The 18,077-nt window shown below is 44.1% G+C and overlaps 2 protein-coding genes across 2 annotated transcripts in view; one reads left to right on the top strand and one right to left on the bottom strand.

The window, feature by feature from the left end:
• LOC136629072 (zinc finger protein 585A-like) overlaps positions 1-18,077 on the top strand; it is a 331,519-nt gene that overhangs the window by 12,843 nt on the left and 300,599 nt on the right. Inside the window, exons 5-9 of the mRNA XM_066605195.1 lie at positions 1,215-1,279; positions 7,403-7,505; positions 7,746-7,837; positions 7,920-7,995; positions 8,090-8,187. Coding sequence (XP_066461292.1) covers positions 1,215-1,279; positions 7,403-7,505; positions 7,746-7,837; positions 7,920-7,995; positions 8,090-8,187 — 434 coding nt within the window. The remainder of the gene's footprint in view (positions 1-1,214; positions 1,280-7,402; positions 7,506-7,745; positions 7,838-7,919; positions 7,996-8,089; positions 8,188-18,077) is intronic.
• The window catches only part of LOC136628986 (zinc finger protein 420-like), a 457,969-nt gene that overhangs the window by 278,797 nt on the left and 161,095 nt on the right, over positions 1-18,077 (bottom strand). The gene's annotated exons all lie outside the window — the stretch shown is intronic.

The raw sequence follows: 18,077 nt of genomic DNA, 5'->3' as shown, positions 1-18,077 counted from the left end.
GTCAGTCTGTCTGGTGTTCAAGGTGAGCAATCATGAATCCCTGTCTGTTGCAAGCTCGCTGTGTGATCTGTGTCTTGCTGGTTCATGTCCGTTTATATTCTGTCAGTTTTGTGTCAGCTTGTTGTGTGACCTGTGATCTGTGTCCTGTCCTGTTGCAGCTTGCTGTGTGAGCTGTGTCTGGTGCTGCTGGACTCCTGGCTAGTGTAGGGACTAGCGGTATAACCAGGAGCCGTGAAGTGGCCCGCTACCTTTCATGTTTTGTACAAAATGTCAACTAATACCTGGTATTTATATTCAGCTTATCTGTTACTAGTGGTTGCATTTTGGCTGCTGTATGCTGTGTATTCTGGCTCTGTGTGTCCTGTTGCACAGTCCCTGTCATGTGGCATGTGTATGTATCCTGTTCTGGTGCGTGGCTCCTAGGATCAGCGAGGGCCCAGATCCGAAGACCGCTGGGCTGCCCTTATTGGGGCAATGTCCCCGCTTAGGTAGGGCCTTACCATTCCTGCCCTGTAGCACAGGGACAGTTTGCTAGAAACCCGTGTGCATACCCAGTCCTCCTCTTGGTCCCGATCGTGTGGGCCCAGTGCTTAGTTTGCCCACACGTGCGTAACACTCCTGCCATCTCTGTGCACTGGGAGTTCACTGTGACACTGGACACCTGCATTCCTGGCCTATTGTAGCAGTGATGTCCTCTGTCTACTTACTCTGCATTCACTTGTACATCATCTCTCAGTGGTAGCCCCCTCCCCAGTAATGCTTCAGCTCCAATAACTGCACATTATTAACCAGCATGGCCTCCTCCCACGACTTGTATGCTCTGTCTATAAGTTCAGCCTCGTCTCAGTGTCGCAGATTGCCTGTATGCCGGGGATGGAGACGGGATTCAGCAGACTGAGTGAGGAAAGAGGAATAAGAAGGATGGAGAGAAGAGTGCAGGCAGTACCTGCGGGGGGCTAGGGTCAGTCACTCAAGGGTTACTCAGAGTGACAGCTCTCTGCTGGGGTCTACGAGGGGGAGACGCGTTATCACTGCTCTGTGCTTGGCTGTATGTGAGACAGGGAAGGGGGAGACCATCAGATTATAAGGTGCAGGGAGACTTCAGGAAGATGGATGCTTGTAATAATATGTCTTATGGTCAGAAGAATCCGGTAATCATGTCTTATTATCTGTATGTGAAGAATGACTTCAGTGTCCGTCTGTGTTTCCTGCAGTTCCATCCAGTAAGAGAAGCCCACCAGAGAGATGTCCCCGTCCTCTTCTTCCACAGGACCATCCGGTAGGTGGAGATGTTCCTCTGATCTATAGAAGGCTGTGAAGCTCTTGTCTTCAGTCTTATTAGATGTCTTCTACTTGTGTGGTGAGGCCGGTGGAGATGGCAAGATTACCGCTGACCGCTGATCAAGGTCCACTTTTACTGACCATTGCTAATTTTATTTTTGAGACAGAATATTTGAATCCTATAACTCATGTAGGGAACATTTCTAAAGTGAAAACGTGGCTGAAAGTTATATATTTTAAAATAAAACCATTTCTATTTTTTCTTTAAGCCCTTAGTGACCGCCAATACACCTTTTGACATCCTGTATAAGCGGTCTATTTATGAAGGCAGATCGCAAGGTGATCTCCCTTCATACATCGCGGGCACTGGCTGTTTCTGACAACCAACAGCTGTGATGGCGGCATTTAAATCCCTTTTGCCATATTTGCAATAAAAAAAAATCTAAATAAAAAACCAAAAATATATATTTGGCCACATAATGAAGCACAAATCACAGTAGGGAAAGCTGAGCTCAAACAATACTGCTAACCCCGCAATACATAGGAGATAGTGGCTCCAATTGTGGCCCTGATTACAGTTGAGGAACACGTCTGAGGGAAGTAGGACATGGTAACACCAGCCGCACAGAGAAGACCGATAGTCTGCAGAGTATTGATTCACAAGCAAAACGACAGGCACCTAAAAAAAGATACTCCGGACAAGATGAAGAAAACAGAATTTGACTCGGGGCTTCTTTCACGGTCTCAGACTACATAAAATAACTAACAAAAACTTGTATGGAACGATACTTACTAGGGAGTGGCCAGAAGCTAATCGCAACCAAAACGATAGACACAAACAACGAGAACATGTCTAATATGTCATTCACACTAACGGCACCGATACCCAGGAATGGCCCAGGAGAAACAGACAGCCGACCTATGCAAACAAACTGAACACCAGGCAGCAGATTAGCAAACCCCAAACTTTTCTCTAACTTTTTGCATCAGAAGTGGCATCGTGTATAATGCCTGGCATACAAAAACCTTAGAATGGGCCTTGCAAACCCATCTCACTCATATTCAAGCTGAACTAGCGTCTAGCTCCAAACGAGCCGATGAACTGGAGCAATCGATACAACAGCAAAGAGAGATGGGAAATCTAAAACAAACGATTCGGGAATAATCCATCAATATCCAGAACATGGTGGACGAAATCGATGATCCGGACAACCGATCAAGGCCCAACAATCTGAGATTAGTGCGACTGCCTGAAGCAATCCGCCAAGTGGACCTTTTTCAAGTCCGTGAAAAAGAACTTCCGGAGGCACCGGGCCTCGACTACTACTGCACAATAGAAAGGGTTTCATGTAGGTCTGGAGCCACCAACTGTTAGAGGGGCAGCAAAGACCACGTCAAATAATTATGGCCTTCTTGGACTTCAATATCAAAACAGCCCCGATGAGAGCTTCCAGAACCAGAAGCCATCCAATGCATGTTAGAAGCCATGAAGTACTACTACTTGAGGAGTTTTCTGTAAGAGTGGTAAACAAAGGCATGGATTTAACAACGTCTGAGGAAACGCCACGATGCGATGAGATGATACTTCGGCTCGAACCCCCGCAAGCAACAAAAGGGAGAAACTGACCAGTGGATCGATTAGTCCATCAAGTGCAACCTGTCATACTTCACAAAGGTCACCAGCAAGCACCACTGAAACCTTCTGAATATCAACATCACCCTAACTACTCACCTTCTCCCTAGAAGCTCAGGATTCAGATACAAGATACAAGAATGCATGATCAAGGCAGAAAAAGAACTGTCTGTGCAACAGGTTAGATAAAAGGAAAAAAGAAAAATGAGAAAAGAAGCTTTCCAGGACTTGTGTGCCACTACCCATGGGCCTTAGCTGGTTGTTTAGTACTTGCTAAGCACTGATGAGTGAGCTGTGACATATTTTGTTATACTTACTGGGTGGACACAGCTCACCAATGTGAGAAAAAAGGGAGTTAAATACATTAACCCTTTCCAATCCAATGCCGGGCCTGCCCCGACATCATCATTTCCCTCCACAGCTCCGATGTCAGGACACGCCCGACACTGCAGTGCAGGAGTGCATCTGCACCGGATCGTCATAGAAATGAAGAACCAACAGCACAAAAATGGGAAAAATACCCTCTCAAGGGGAGGCTTTGAGGCTGCACAGTCACGAGCAGCACCTGGATCTGTGCTGCTGTCACTACGTCTGGATATTACGTTGCACCGGATCGTCAGACACATCGGGTGCAGATAGACTCTCCTGCACTGGTCCTCATCAATGACCCCCGAGGAGAAGGCAGAAAGGGTTTTTAACCCTTTCTGCCTTCTCCTTTACACATTACATATCGCTCCATTAGCGCTATGTAATGCAGATTGATTCCGGCCGGCGATCATGTGACCGCCAGTGTTACTTGACCCCCAGGGGTCAAATGAACGCCGAGTCAGGAGGCCGAAGGGAGAATGCGGAAGTATTACTTCCGCATTCTGCTTGGCGATCATGTGACCGCTGGGTGCCACTTGACCCCAGCGGTCACATGATCGCCGAGCCGGGAGTCAGAAGGGAGAATGCGGAAGTATTACTTCCGCATTCCCACCACGGTGCAGTGAGCACCGGCACCCTCCTGAACTATGTCAGTTCAGGAGGGTGAAGGGAAAATGTATTTTTTCTCATCCATTCTCCCCAGCTCCAATTTATTTGGAGCTGGGGAGAATGGATGAGAAAAAATAAATGCATTGGAAAGGGTTAAACTGGGAGTTCTTATAGAGTTAGATAGTTATGTAAATACTGTTGTGGAATGTCAAGGGCCTAAGCTTTTCCCACAAAAGAAATATGGTACTGCGTCTTTTGACTTGATTTAGTTTTCCTACAGGGGACACACTTACTTGAAAGAGACTTTTATCACATTAAAAATTTGGGGTGGGTAAAGTAGTCTGAGCATCAGCAGTGAAGGGAAGAGCAGGGGATGTTACTCCAATTAACAAATCTCTGTAGGGCACCTTGATTACAGATAACAAGGATCAGGAGGGTGGGTGGTCTCACGTGCTTCTGGAACATGAGGGAACCAAGTACAGTATATACAACATTTATACCCCAAATGGAAAAAATAAGCCTTTCTATAAACAAATAGAGCGATTACTTCACAATGGCCCCATGGATCCAAAAGTAGTATGTGGAGTCACGAACAAAGTTATGAACGCGCTAGAAGACCGAAGGGGATCATATGAGCCAGTGCTTAATAGGGATAGAATCCTGAAACCTCTCACCCAAATAGCCGACCCAAGTGATACATGGAGATATTTACATCCCGATGGCAGGGAACATTTATTTTACTCGCATGCCCACCAATCGTGTTCTCTTATTGACTACATACTTATAACATTTAATGCACAAAGTGCGGGAAGCAGAATCACTGGACATGGTAATGTCTGACCATGCACCAGAAATGATAAAGCTACAAAATGAATACCCAAAGGGCACAGATTACATATGGAGATTCCCAGCTTTTTTGACAGGGGATGAACATTCCAACACACACATAACCTCCATGACGGACGAAAATGGTGAAATACAAAAGCATCCAAGGCAAACACAATACTCCAGAAATGTTTCAGAATGCGGGATATAATTCCTGAAGAATGCCCCCCCCACCCCCAGTCAAGTGCAACTTGTGTTACTAAATGAAAAAGTAACAAAGGAGGGAATCCAGCAGATAATAACGCTATTACTCAATAGTAAAGCACCAGGCCCAGATGGATAGTCTGGGGAAGTCTACAACTCCCTTAAGACACTGATATCTCCCACACTAACAAACCTCCTTAATCAAATACTGCAAACTGGAAAACAGTCAGACAAAGCCAATCTAACGCACATCAAATAAATCCCAAAGCCAAATCATTTAGCCCAGTATCACTTATCAACCAAGTATCAAATGATTGTCTAAAATTATGGCTGGCAGACTCAGTAAATTCATGACATCGTTGGTAGGCCCGGCACAAGTGGGGGTCATAAAAGAGCATTCAGCAGTTACAGACATCTACAAAGTTCTGGCAAAAAGTAACACGGCTGTTCTTCAATTCTGGGACAATTCTGCACACAGGTCCTAACACAGTCTGGGATGCTTGACGCTGAGGCACCTCAGGGACCAAAACTGTAGTCAAATGAGAAAAAAATGGACGTGGATGTTCTTCACTTTGTGGGTGAAGCAGGGTGATTAGGGTATGAGGGGCGGTGATAACGGGGTGATGGGGTCCTTTTTTTAACTCAGACTCCGGGCTGTAATCTACAGGTCTGGCTTAGTTTTACGGTGATGTAGATTAAAGCCCAGACACCCAGGACGAGAAAACACGTATGGGTGGTTTCTAAGGGGTTAAGTAGATTTCTTTTTTATTTATTTATTTTTTTTAACTACTTTTGCACAATAACAATTTTTTTTAAGTAAATTTATTTTGCATCACTGCATTCTAAGATCGATATTGTTATTTTTCTAACGCCTGAGTTCTGCGAGGGCTCGTATTTTGTGGGAAGGACTGTATTTTCTATTGGTGATATTTTGACTTTTGGATTGCTTTTTTATTGTGTCGTTTAGGAGGTAAACAAAAGACAAATAGCAATTTGGTGTTAGCTTTAAAAGTTATTTTTATGGCTATAAATGACAAAATATCTTTTATTGTCTGTGTCGTTCATGAACCCATTATGTGCTGCTGCTTTTTAATTTAATTTTATTTTTTTGTATTGAAAAAGGGTTATTGTGGGCAAAATACATTTTTATCTTAAATCAAACTTTATAGAACTTTTTTTAATGCTATTTCTTATTTCCTCAAGGAGACGATCATTCCATTGCTAGGATAGTACACTGCACTACTTATGCAGTGCATTCTAGTAAGTCTCTTAAACTTTGCTGGAGGTGGAGCCTAATAGGCAGAGTTACATGGCAGACACAGAGGCCTTTGTTTAGGCTTCCAACTACTATGGAAACCTGTTGTTACCTTGCAATTACACTGCGGGGTGCTGATGGGAGACAGAAGGAGCCCCCTCTCCCTGTCATCTGCTTAAATGCTGTAGTTGCTATTGATTGCGGTATATAAAGGGTTAAACTGCAGACTCTAAGGTTTCTACACATATGGCATTTACAGCAGGATCCTGGCTGTCAGTCAGTTTAGCCACTGTCTTAAAAAGATGTATGTGCAGGTTAAAAGCCCATTAGTGAGGTCAGTGAAAAGGTGTATTAGTCATCACTAAGGGGTTAAAATAGCCGCACATGAAGAACATAAAATATATCACTTTCCAGTAGGGGGCGCTGCCTATTTTCATGAAATTCCAACCCTGTCTAAATGTCCAAGTCTCTCAAAGAAGGGAGGAAAAATAGATGAGTAATAATGGCGTTTGCCAGTCGTCTTTTCTTTCCCCCATTCCTGAGGACACCTGGGACACAGCTTTGGGCAGAGGGAGACAAAGCTAGAAGAATCTCCGTGGGAATCTCCAAATAATGTCATTGTAGTTAGAATATAGCCCAGAGGTTTCCTGCTGGACCTTCTATAGACATAACTCGAGAACCAACCGAAATAACTTCACAGACATATGCTGAGGCTAAGTAAGCTCATTGCAGCCGACCGCAATCAGAGTCCCATTCCCAAACTCCTGGCATCATGGTGCTCAGAATGTGAGCGCCGATGCCTGAAGAATGATGCCTAGAGGATGATGCCTGGACCAACTTAATGGAGTGTGACTTGCTTATGAGCTCTGAGTCTAGGAGGTGGCCCATGTTGGCCTCTCCCAGCCTATAGCATGCAGAGTGATGGCTCTCTTCCTATACACAAAAGAGCAGAGAGCTGTCAGTCTACATGATGTGGGAGGGAAAAGCCAGCATGGCCGCCTCCGTGACTCAGAGCTCAACTCCAAGCCAAACTTCAAGAAGCTGGTGACAGAATCCATTTAAGGAAAAATTGTAGCTTAAAAAAGGGCGCCCACTCTGACATGACTGATAACTACTGCTGTCAGGTCAGTTTTGGTCATCATGATGATTAATGATCTTTTCTGGTCATGTAAAACATTCCACACGACTTCTCCAACCGTCTGCTGACTTTTACAATATTTGTCTCACAGCTTTTGTATCAGAATGAAGATCTGACCGATATTAATACTACAGAGACAAATGTGAGGGGCGATCAGCGGTGTAAAGAGGGGATTCCTACAGGTAACCTCCCAGGTGAGTAGTAACCAGTAAATACAGCTGAGGAGAGCTGACTATTACTCCATGGAAGAGTGGGAGTATTTAGCGGGACACCAAGATGTGTAAGAGGACGCCATGATGAAGAACCACTAGTCGCTCACATCTTGGGGTAAGAGGAGACGTGTCTTGATTATAGAGGAAAGCAGGTATGAGAGTTACCTAGATTCACCCATCAGCACATATATAATGTATTCAGTCTCTGGTTATTTCCTATAGATGGATCCAGTAGGGAAAACCCACCAGAGAGATGTTCCAACCATCCATATTCTCAGGACTGCCGAGAGGAAAATGTCCCAGAGAACCAGCAGGTAGATGATGCTGATATCTCACCAGAATCTGACCATAAAGGGATGGAACCAAGGAATATTTTACTTTTTTTTTCTGTTTTAGTGTGAAAATCTGATTGATATTAAGGTTGAGGTTAAAGATGAAGCAGAAGAGATGGATATAACGGCTGATCATCAGTGTAAGGAGGGGAGACGTCACTGAAGGTCACCTAGAGCCCATCATCTGCTCATCACATGCAGATAATCTATTCTGTCACTGTGTGTTTCCTACAGATGGACTCATGGAGAGAAGCCCACCAGAGAAATGTCCCAGCCGTCTATATTCCCAGAACTGTCCAGAAGAAGACCCAAGTGTCCCAGAGAACCATCAGGTAGATGAAGCGGAGATTTCTTCAAATCCTCTGTGGATTGTAATGCAGCTTTCTACTAAACTTCTCTACGCTCTTTTTCATATTGATAGCTTTGGTAGGTAGAGGTTACAAATGGTGTCTGGTTTCATGAAAGATAGTATTGCACTTCCACCTGTTTCCACATCCAATTGAGATTTAGTATGGAACAAATGTAAAGTTCTGCAGTGTAAATTATAGACTAACTGCACAATTCCAATCAGCTGGTGCTAAAGCTAACAGAATATTGTCGTGTACTGAAGGAAGAATTTAGTTAGTTGTTAGATTCTTGAAGTTGGAATCATAATTCTTCAACTCCCATTGCCAAAAGTACAAACTTTTTTGTTTGCTTTTGTGTGATTGCAAAAGGAAACAATAAAAATAACTAAATCTTGGTATTTGTATAGCGCCAACTTATTCCGCAGCTTTTTTAGGTAATTATTACTTATTACCCCCCACCAAGCTGGGTTCTCATGTAAATAGCTCAACACAACTAAAATAACAAGTGATCTTTCAACTTAAACGGGTTGTCCCGCGCCGAAACGGCTTTTTTTTTTTTTATCAATAGGCCCCCCGTTCGGCGCGAGACAAACACAAGGGATGGGTTAAAAAAAAAAAGTTTAGTACTTACCCGAATCCCCGCTCTGCGGCGACTTCTTACTTACCTTACCAAGATGGCCGCCGGGATCTTCACCCACGATGTACCGCGGGTCTTCTCCCATGGTGCACCGTGGGCTCTGTGCGGTCCATTGCCGATTCCAGCCTCCTGATTGGCTGGAATCGGCACACGTGACGGGGCGGCGCTACGCGATGACGCGTAGAAGGGGGCGGAGCCAGAACGCAGCTCGTGCCGAGACCCAAGAGAAGGGAGAAGACCCTTCTGCGCAAGCGCATCTAATCAGGAGATTAGACGCTGAAGTTAGACAGCATCATGGCGACGGGGACGCTAGCAACGGAGCAGGTAAGTGAATAACTTCTGTATGGCTCATATTTAATGCACGATGTATATTACAAAGTGCATTAATATGGCCATACAGAAGTGCTTACCCCCACTTGCTTTCTCGGGACAACCCCTTTAACCTCAAAATGCTACATTTGCCATCAAACTGCCATCTCAGTATTAGGGTGTCTTCACACTTACAATCACGATATCGCAGCGTTTTTTTTAATGCAGATGTCAATAGGACTTTCTAATGTTAAAAGCGCATCTCACAAAAGTTGCAAGTTTGTGCTTCGCGATTTTTGTGCGATGCGTTTTTAACATTAGAAAGTCCTATTGACCTCTGCATTAAAAATGCTGCGATACCGCGATTGTAAGTGTGAAGACACCCTAATTCACACCCTGAATAGAATCCCTCGTAACAGCACAGATTTGGAAATCAGTTGTTGTCTCAAGCACACCGAATATAACTAATCAAGGGCTTCATTAGTTGCATCAGGTGTGCTTGAGAGAAAATGCATCAGATACCTGGACTGGCAGGAGCTTTGCTAATTGAGACATTTGATTGCATGTTAGAAATACAGGTAAGACAAGAAACTGGTCGAAAAGATTAAAAGACTGCCTTGTGCAAACAAAGAAAAAGATGCAGAGAAATACAACGGCACTGAATGTTCCTAGAGATATAGCTGGAGGCAGTTCACAAGCTCAAAGTTACAGGAACACATGCTACACTATCCAGACATGGCAGAAAGAGTAAGCTATCACCGGCTGCCACCAGATTCTTGAGGAGGCAAATGGTTAAAAACCCTTGAGTGGCTGCAAAAGACCAGCAGCAAGATCTGGTGGCAGCAGCACCGGGGTTCCCTTTTATATAGTACTAGCGTACCCGTCGCGCGTTGCTGCGAAGACAGACATACATACATTCGTTGCTGCGAAGACAGACAGACATAGCTATCCAATCCAGTTATTTACACTTTGCTTGTCTGCCTGCGTGCCGTGGATTATTCTAGGGGTTTTCCCCAGCTCGCAACATTGTATCCAATAAGCGAGTTCTCCACTAAACATTGTTCTCCATGAAAGAACTGAGCGTACCTTTTTTAAAAATGACGGCAGCAGCGACCACTGAGGTTTTGTAGGCCGCTGCTTCCCCCTTGCAGGCTGAATAAAATAGCCGTTGTGTGGAACATCCAATTTATCCGGCTGCTGTGGCTTCTTGGGAAGATAGCCTAGTACTTGTTTACCCACTTCCATCTCCAATGGAGACTGACTGTAAATGGCTGGCGTGCTCTAGTATTTATGGTTCCAAGCTGTACGTGTCATTGCATACAGTCTGTCTATCTATCTATCTATCTATCTATCTATCTATCTATCTATCTATCTATCTATCTATCTATCTATCTATCAGGGTTCTTGCATACAGTCTATCTATCTATCTATCTATCTATCTATCAGGGTTCTTGCATACAGTCTATCTATCTATCTATCTATCAGGGTTATTGCATACAGTCTATCTATCTATCTATCTATCTATGACATCAGGAAATGAGAGAATTAGATTCCGCACGTAAAATTTGAACGCTAATTCTTTGGCGCTTTGAATTGAATAATCGAGTTGGGACCCATTAACTTTTCCTATTTATGACATAATCAATGCTTGTGCCAAATTTCAAGTTTCTATGACATTGGGAAGTGAGAGAATTAAATTCCGTACATAAAATTTGGACGCTAATTCTTTTGCGCTTAGAATTGAATAATCGAGTTGGGATGAGACATAAGGCCTTGCCCATAAGCATTCCCCAACCTCCAAGAACTGAACCTACCTACCTGAATGAGATTTTGTAGGCCGCTGCTTCCCCATTGTGGGCTGAATAAAATAGCCGTTGGGTGGAACATACAATTTATCCGGCTGCTGTGGCTTCTTAGGAAGATATCCTAGTACTTGTTTACCCACTTCCAACTCCAATGGTAATTGGCTGGCGTGCTCTAGTGGTTCCAAGCTGTACGTGTCATAATAGAGCCTTAATGACATCACAATGCAGCTTTATAGAACATGTTGGGGCATGTTCAAGGGCGTCCGATGTTGATGACATCAGTGATGACATCACAATAGCAGGTGGCTTACTTATTCGATCTACGTGGGGGGGTGGTAACTTTCGACGACGCTCGCGCGCGTGCCATTTATCGTAGGATAGTTGTACTATGCCTATAATCTTCCCAGGAGTGTACTCAACAACTTCCCAAAGTTTCATGGCGATCGGATGAATGGTGTAGTAGCGCATAAAGGACAAACAGACAGACACGCAGACACGCACGCACGCAGACAGACATACATTCAATTTTATATATATAGAAGATACATACTATAAACTGAAGGTCTTCAATCCCTCAACTCCAACATGGCCATCTCTACTGACCCAAAAGCACAAGGCCTTTAGGTCTTATTCACATCAACATATATCGGGCGCTGTTTTCATGGCCGGCCGATATAAGCTACAGTCTGAGCTGTCTTCCCGTTCCCTCCCCCTCGCCGCCTCTCTGACTCTAAGCCCCTCTGGCTGTTTGCAATGCGAGGGGACGTGGCGGGGGTGGAGCTAAGCTCCCGCCCTCTCCCTGCCCTTTGTGCATCCATTATGATTCCCACAAATCACACACACAGCTCTGCTACATCCATCTAGATTCCCACACATTACACACACAGCTCTGCTACATTCTACATCCATTGTGATCCGCACACATCACACATACAGCTCTACTCCATCCATCCTGACCCCCACACATCACACACACAGCTCTGCTACATCAAGATCCACACACATCACATACACAGCTCTACTACATTCATCCTGATTCACACACATGACACACAGCTCTACTGCATCCATCTTGAATCCCACACATCACACACATACAACTGTGCTACATCCACATCCATCCTGATTTCCACACATCACCAGACTACTGGTTACAGTGATGAGACCCTGGTCATGCAATTCCTGACTCCAACAACGCAGGTGATCACATGACGGTGATGTAATCACAGATCCTGGTGGTAGTTGCTGTGCGCTTATCCTGTATACAGTACTTTCTACCAAATTGCACAATGGCTCCTCCCACAGCAGTGAGGTCACCACAGGGCCTTTAGCCCCCTGGATTTCTGTGGTGGCAGTAGGACAGTGTCTCCTGTCAGGACCGCTGAGTTGTGTCTGAGATAATAACGGCTTAGTTGTATTCTCATTTTGTTATTTTTGTGCTTCCCTCTTCAAGAGCCCTAACTGCGTTGTTCTTCTGTAGGTCAGGCTCTGTATTTTATATATGTTGTAGGACCTTCAATGATGTCACCATGGGACAGAGCGATGATGTCACCAGAGGGCAGAGCAATTACGTAACCGGGGGTGGAGCTATGATGTCACCAGGGGGCGAAGTGATGATGTCACTAGGGCCGGAGCTGAAAGGTCACTGGGGGTGGGGACAGAGCAATGACATCACCTGGGGGTGGGGTGGAGCACCAGCATCACCAGAGGGGGGAGCGATGGTGTCACCAGGCAGTGGAGCAAGGACGTCGCCAGCGGTGGAGTGATGATGTCACCAGGGGCGGAGCATCAGAAGCACTCACATATTCACTGACAAGTGGCTGTTAATAGTATAATAAAAACCTACTTGTGTCCGTTCTGCTGTCACAAACCAAACCATGATGGTATACTGTTTGCATGCTTAACAGCATGAGGATCTCCATCATTATAGTAGCCCCTAGGGATACCCACATATTAACAAAAATAGTTCCCCAGATGTCACCTCAGGCTCATAAGTCTGCTGACTTTTACAATATTTGTCTCACAGCTTTTGTATCAGGATGAAGATCTGACCAATATTAGTACTACAGAGACAAATGTGAGGGGCGATCAGCGGTGTAAAGAGGAGATTCCTACAGGTAACCGCCCAGGTGAGTAGTAACCACTAAATACAGCAGAGAAGAGTCACAGATTCTCCTCGGTCAGCGGCTGCTGATAGTTATGTAGCTTTATAAGATCTGTCAGTTTCCGCTGGATATTCCCCATTCAGCCGGAGTACAAACTAAACATGGATGACATGTGATAGCGTTATAGCTGATAACACATGATGGGCATTTACGGCGCCCTATGGTGGAGCAGCAGACCAACAGCCTTGGTGGCTACCACTAGCTTACCACCAAGGCTGTTGGTCTGCTGCTCCACCATTTTCTTTCTTTTTTGATTTCTTTTCTCTTCTCATTACTGCTGAGCTATTTGCAATTAAGAGGCAACTATAGGAAATAAGAAATTAGAAGTATCAGACAAACAAATAGAAAGTAGTTATTTAAAAGAAAGACAGCATTAGAAATTGAAGGGTGGAAACTAGGGATGAGTGAGCGTACTCGGAAAAGCACTACTCGCTCGAGTAATTTGCTTTATCTGAGTATCGCTGTGCTCGTCCCTGAAGATTCGGGTGCCGGCACGGAGCGGGGAGCTGCAGGGGAGAGCGGGGAGGAACGGAGGTAAGATCTTTCTCTCCCTCTCTCCCGCCCGCTCTCCCCTGCTCCCCGCCGCAACTCACCTGTCAGCCGCAGCGGCACCCGAATCTTCAGACCCGAGCACAGCGATACTCGGATAAAGCAAACTACTCGAGCGAGTAGTGCTTTTCCGAGTACGCTCGCTCATCTCTAGTGGAAACCAATTGGATGTAGCAGTCTCCACTATAATAATCGGAAGCTGAGCTGCGGGTAGATAGTGATTGCTTTCAGAGATATAGGCATCTAAAGTAGCATCCAGGAGAACACTGGGCAGAAGTCACGGGAGCATTGTAGTGAAAAGAAGGGCTCCTAGCAGATTGTTGAGGGTGACAATATTTACTCCACAGCGTAATTCTTGCTATTATTTACCTTGGCAAGAATAAGATAATACGACATCCCCCTATTATTTGGTGGATATATGGTGTATTATCCACTATTCCGCCCTCACAGTTAAATCTGCATGTGAGCTTTTCTTAACCAATTATTGTATAGCTGCTATACAATTTGGTTTTGGAAAGTCACCAGTACATATTGTATTGAGGTATATCAGGGTCCCTGTAGAGCTCCTTGTTGAGCCAAACGTGTCGGAGCAGGACCGATTTACTGTCAAGAATACTATTTCCTCCTCTTCATCTTCTGGGGAGTGATCTGATTTATGCCTTCCGTAGCCTCAGGGGGGCGCTATATATTAAAAACAAGTATTTTTGGTACAGTGACACCAAACACAACCATATACTTAGATCCTGACTTTATCACCCACTATATAAGTGAGAAGTATTCCAAGACTTTAATAGCTCATCAGTATGAGATGTTTGTTTGTTTGTGAGTTTTTGTAAAACATTTTTTAACAATAATATTAAAATTTATGTTTTAGAGTCCAAAGCAGTGAATAGATTCTAGTTATACTATTTTGCACTATTCCTGCCTCTGTGAAACCCCTTTATGGAAAACCAGAAACTAATGTTGGTGCAGAAATGGCCGAACTCCATCTGTATGGAATATACTATTCCTGTAGCTTGGGCTCGGAGATCTACCGGGGACAGGAGCCCGGGGCTTGTGGAGGACTCTGCTGTAAATTACTCTTCATGACCCTTTTTCAGACCCCCCAGGACCCCCATGTTATTGATGAAAACCAGAATTAGTTACTTGTAAGTCCCGATTCACATCTGTAGTTTTTGGTGATGTTTTCTGCACTGGCAATCACTTGGTCTTTAAGTGAGCTGCAAACCAAGCGACTTCTAGGAGCGAGCGATTCTTATTAACTTGCTCTGTCAGGATTGGTGTTTACATGGACAGATAGTTGTCCGTAATGGCCTTTTTTGAGTGATTACTCTAGTGATTATAAGCCTATGTAAAAGTTCCCTTAGATGATAATTATATTTTGCTACATAGTAACATAATACGTTAGGCTGAATGAAGACAATGTCCATCTAGTTCAGCCTGTTTCAACCCCTTCCTTATTGGTCCAGAGGAAAGCAAAAAAAAAGCCAATTTAGCTCATTTGGAGGAAAAAAATCCTTCCTGACTCCAAAATGGTAGCCAGAGTAATCCCTGGATCAACCTTTGAGATCAACAACCCTGCTGGACACCTAATGTCTATATCCTGTAATATCATAGCGCTCTACAAAGACATCTTATCCCCTCTTAAACTCCTCTATGGATTTTGCCATCACCACGTCCTCAGGCAGAGAGTTCCACAGTCTCGCTGCTCTTACAGTAAAGAACCCCCTTCTATGTTAGTGATGAAACCTGCTTTCTTCTAGACATAGCGGATGTCCTCTTATTACCGTCACAGTTCTGAGTATAAGCAGATCCTGGGAGAGATCCTTGTATCGTCCCCTCATGTATTTATACATTACTCTAGGGGTTTCTGAGAGACGCCATCCTAGAGTACCTCAAGGAGAACAAGGGAATAACTCCTCACCAGCATGGATTCATGAAGGGTCGCTCATGTCAGACAAATCTGATCAGTTTCTACGATGAAGTAAGCTCTAAGCTGGACCAGGGAGAATCTATTGATCTCGTATATCTGGACTTCTCTAAAGCCTTTGACACCGTGCCACATAATAGGCTAATATACAAAATGAGGCAGCTCGGACTGGGCGAAAACGTGTGTAAGTGGGTAAAAAATTGGCTCAGTGATAGAAAGCAGAGGGTGGTAATAAATGGTTCGTACTCTGATTGGACCACAGTCGCTAGCGGGGTGCCACAGGGTTCAGTATTAGGCCCCACTCTGTTCAACATATTTATCAATGACCTGATAGAGGGGCTGCACAGCAAAATATCAATATTTACAGATGATACAAAATTATATAAGACAAATAATACAACAGAGGACAATGTGCGGCTACAAAAGGACATAGATAAGCTGGGGGCTTGGGCAGAAAAATGGCAAATGAAGTTCAATGTTGATAAATGTAAGACTATGCACATGGGCAGGAGAAACGGATGTTACCAATATACACTTAATGGGGCACTGCTAGGGAAAAGACCTGGGGGTACTAGTGAATTGTAGACTAAACTGGAGTAACCAATGCCAGTCAGCTGCTGCAAAAGCTAATAAAGTCTTGGGGTGCATTAAAAGAGGTATAGGGGCGAGGGATGAGAACATTATCCTCCCACTATATAAGGCACTTGTCAGGCCTCACATGGAATACTGCGCACAGTTCTGGACACCGGTGCTCAGGAAAGATGTCACAGTGCTGGAGGGGGTTCAAAGAAGGGCAACTAAACTAATACATGGAATGAAGGGACTGGAATATCCAGAGAGGATATCAAAGTTAGAATTATTCACCCTGGAAAAAAGATGGTTAAGGGGCGACCAAATAACCATGTATAAATACATGAGGGGACAATACAAGGATCTCTCCCATGATCTGTTTATACCCAAGACTGTGACGGTAACGAGAGGACATCCGCTACATCTAGAAGAAAGCAGGTTTTATCACCAACACAGAAGGGGATTCTTTACTGTAAGAGCAGTGAGACTGTGGAACTCTCTGCCTGAGGAAGTAATGATGGCAAAATCCATAGATGAGTTTAAGAGGGACTAGATGTCTTTCTAGAGTGGAAGGATATTACAGGATATAGATTTTAGGTGATCAGTGGGATTGTAGTTCTGGGTCTTGCATTCAGGTAGGAACTATTGGGGGTTGATCCAGGGATAATTCTGGTTGCCATTATGGAGTCGGGACGGAATTTTCCCCCAAATGGGCTAATTGGCTTCTGCCTCTTGGGGTTTGCCTTCCTCTGGATCAACTAGGGGGTGGAAATAGCCTGAACTAGATGGACATTGTCTTCATTCGGCCTAACCTACTATGTTTTTATGTTATTTAGTCACCCCTTAACCATCTTTTTTCCAGGGTAAATAATCCCAGTTTTGATGCCTCTCTGGGTATTCCAGTCCTCTCATTCCATTTATTAATTTAGTTGCCCTTCATTGAACCCCCTCAAGCACTACAACATCTTTCCTGAGAACTGTACGCAGTATTCCATGTGAGGCCTGACGAGTCCCTTATATAATGGAAGAATAATGTTCTCGTCCCTCACTCCTATACTTCTTTTAATGCACCCCAAGACTTTATTAGCTTTTGCAGCAGCTGACTGGCATTGGTTACTCCAGTTTAGTCTACTATCCACTAGTACCCCCAGGTCCTTTTCCATCTCACTTTTCCCTAGCAGTACCCCATTTAGTGTATACTGGTGACATCCGTTTCTCCTGCCCATGTGCAGAACCTTACATTTATCAATATTGAACTTCACTTGCAATTTTTCTACTTAAGCCCCAGTTTATCTAGGTCTTTTTGCAGTCCTCCATTGTATTAATTACCTGGTATAATTTTGTATCGTCTGCAAATATTGATATTTTACTGTGCAGCCCCTCTATCAGGTCATTGATAAATATTTATTACCACCCTTTGCTTTCTTTCTTTTAACCAATTCTTTACCCAGATGCACACGCTTTCACCTCAACTGAGCTATCTCATTTTATATATCAACCTATTGATATATAAAATGTATATATCACAGTGTCAAATGCTTAAGAAAAATCCAGATATACAAGATCAACAGACTCTCCCAGGTCCAGCCTAGAACTTACTTCATCGTAGAAGCTGATCAGATTGGTCTGACATGATCGACCCCTCATGAACCAATGCTGGTGAGGAGTTATGCTGTTCTTTTTCTTGAGGTATTCTAGGATAGTGTCTCTCAGAAACCCCATCAATATTTTTCCATTTATTGAAGTAAGACTTACCGGCCTGTAGTTACCAGACTCTATTTCAGACCCATTTTTGTATATTGGAACTACATTGGCAATGCGGTCTCAATAAAGTCCCTAAATATAAGAAGTAGCGATCCAGCTATCACGTCACTTAGTTCCCTTAGAACCTTTGGGTGTACTCTATCTGG

The sequence above is a fragment of the Eleutherodactylus coqui genome, chromosome 5 (genome assembly GCF_035609145.1).
Source record: "Eleutherodactylus coqui strain aEleCoq1 chromosome 5, aEleCoq1.hap1, whole genome shotgun sequence".
NCBI lineage: Eukaryota > Metazoa > Chordata > Amphibia > Anura > Eleutherodactylidae > Eleutherodactylus > Eleutherodactylus coqui.
This window is presented reverse-complemented; position numbering and strand designations above follow the sequence as displayed.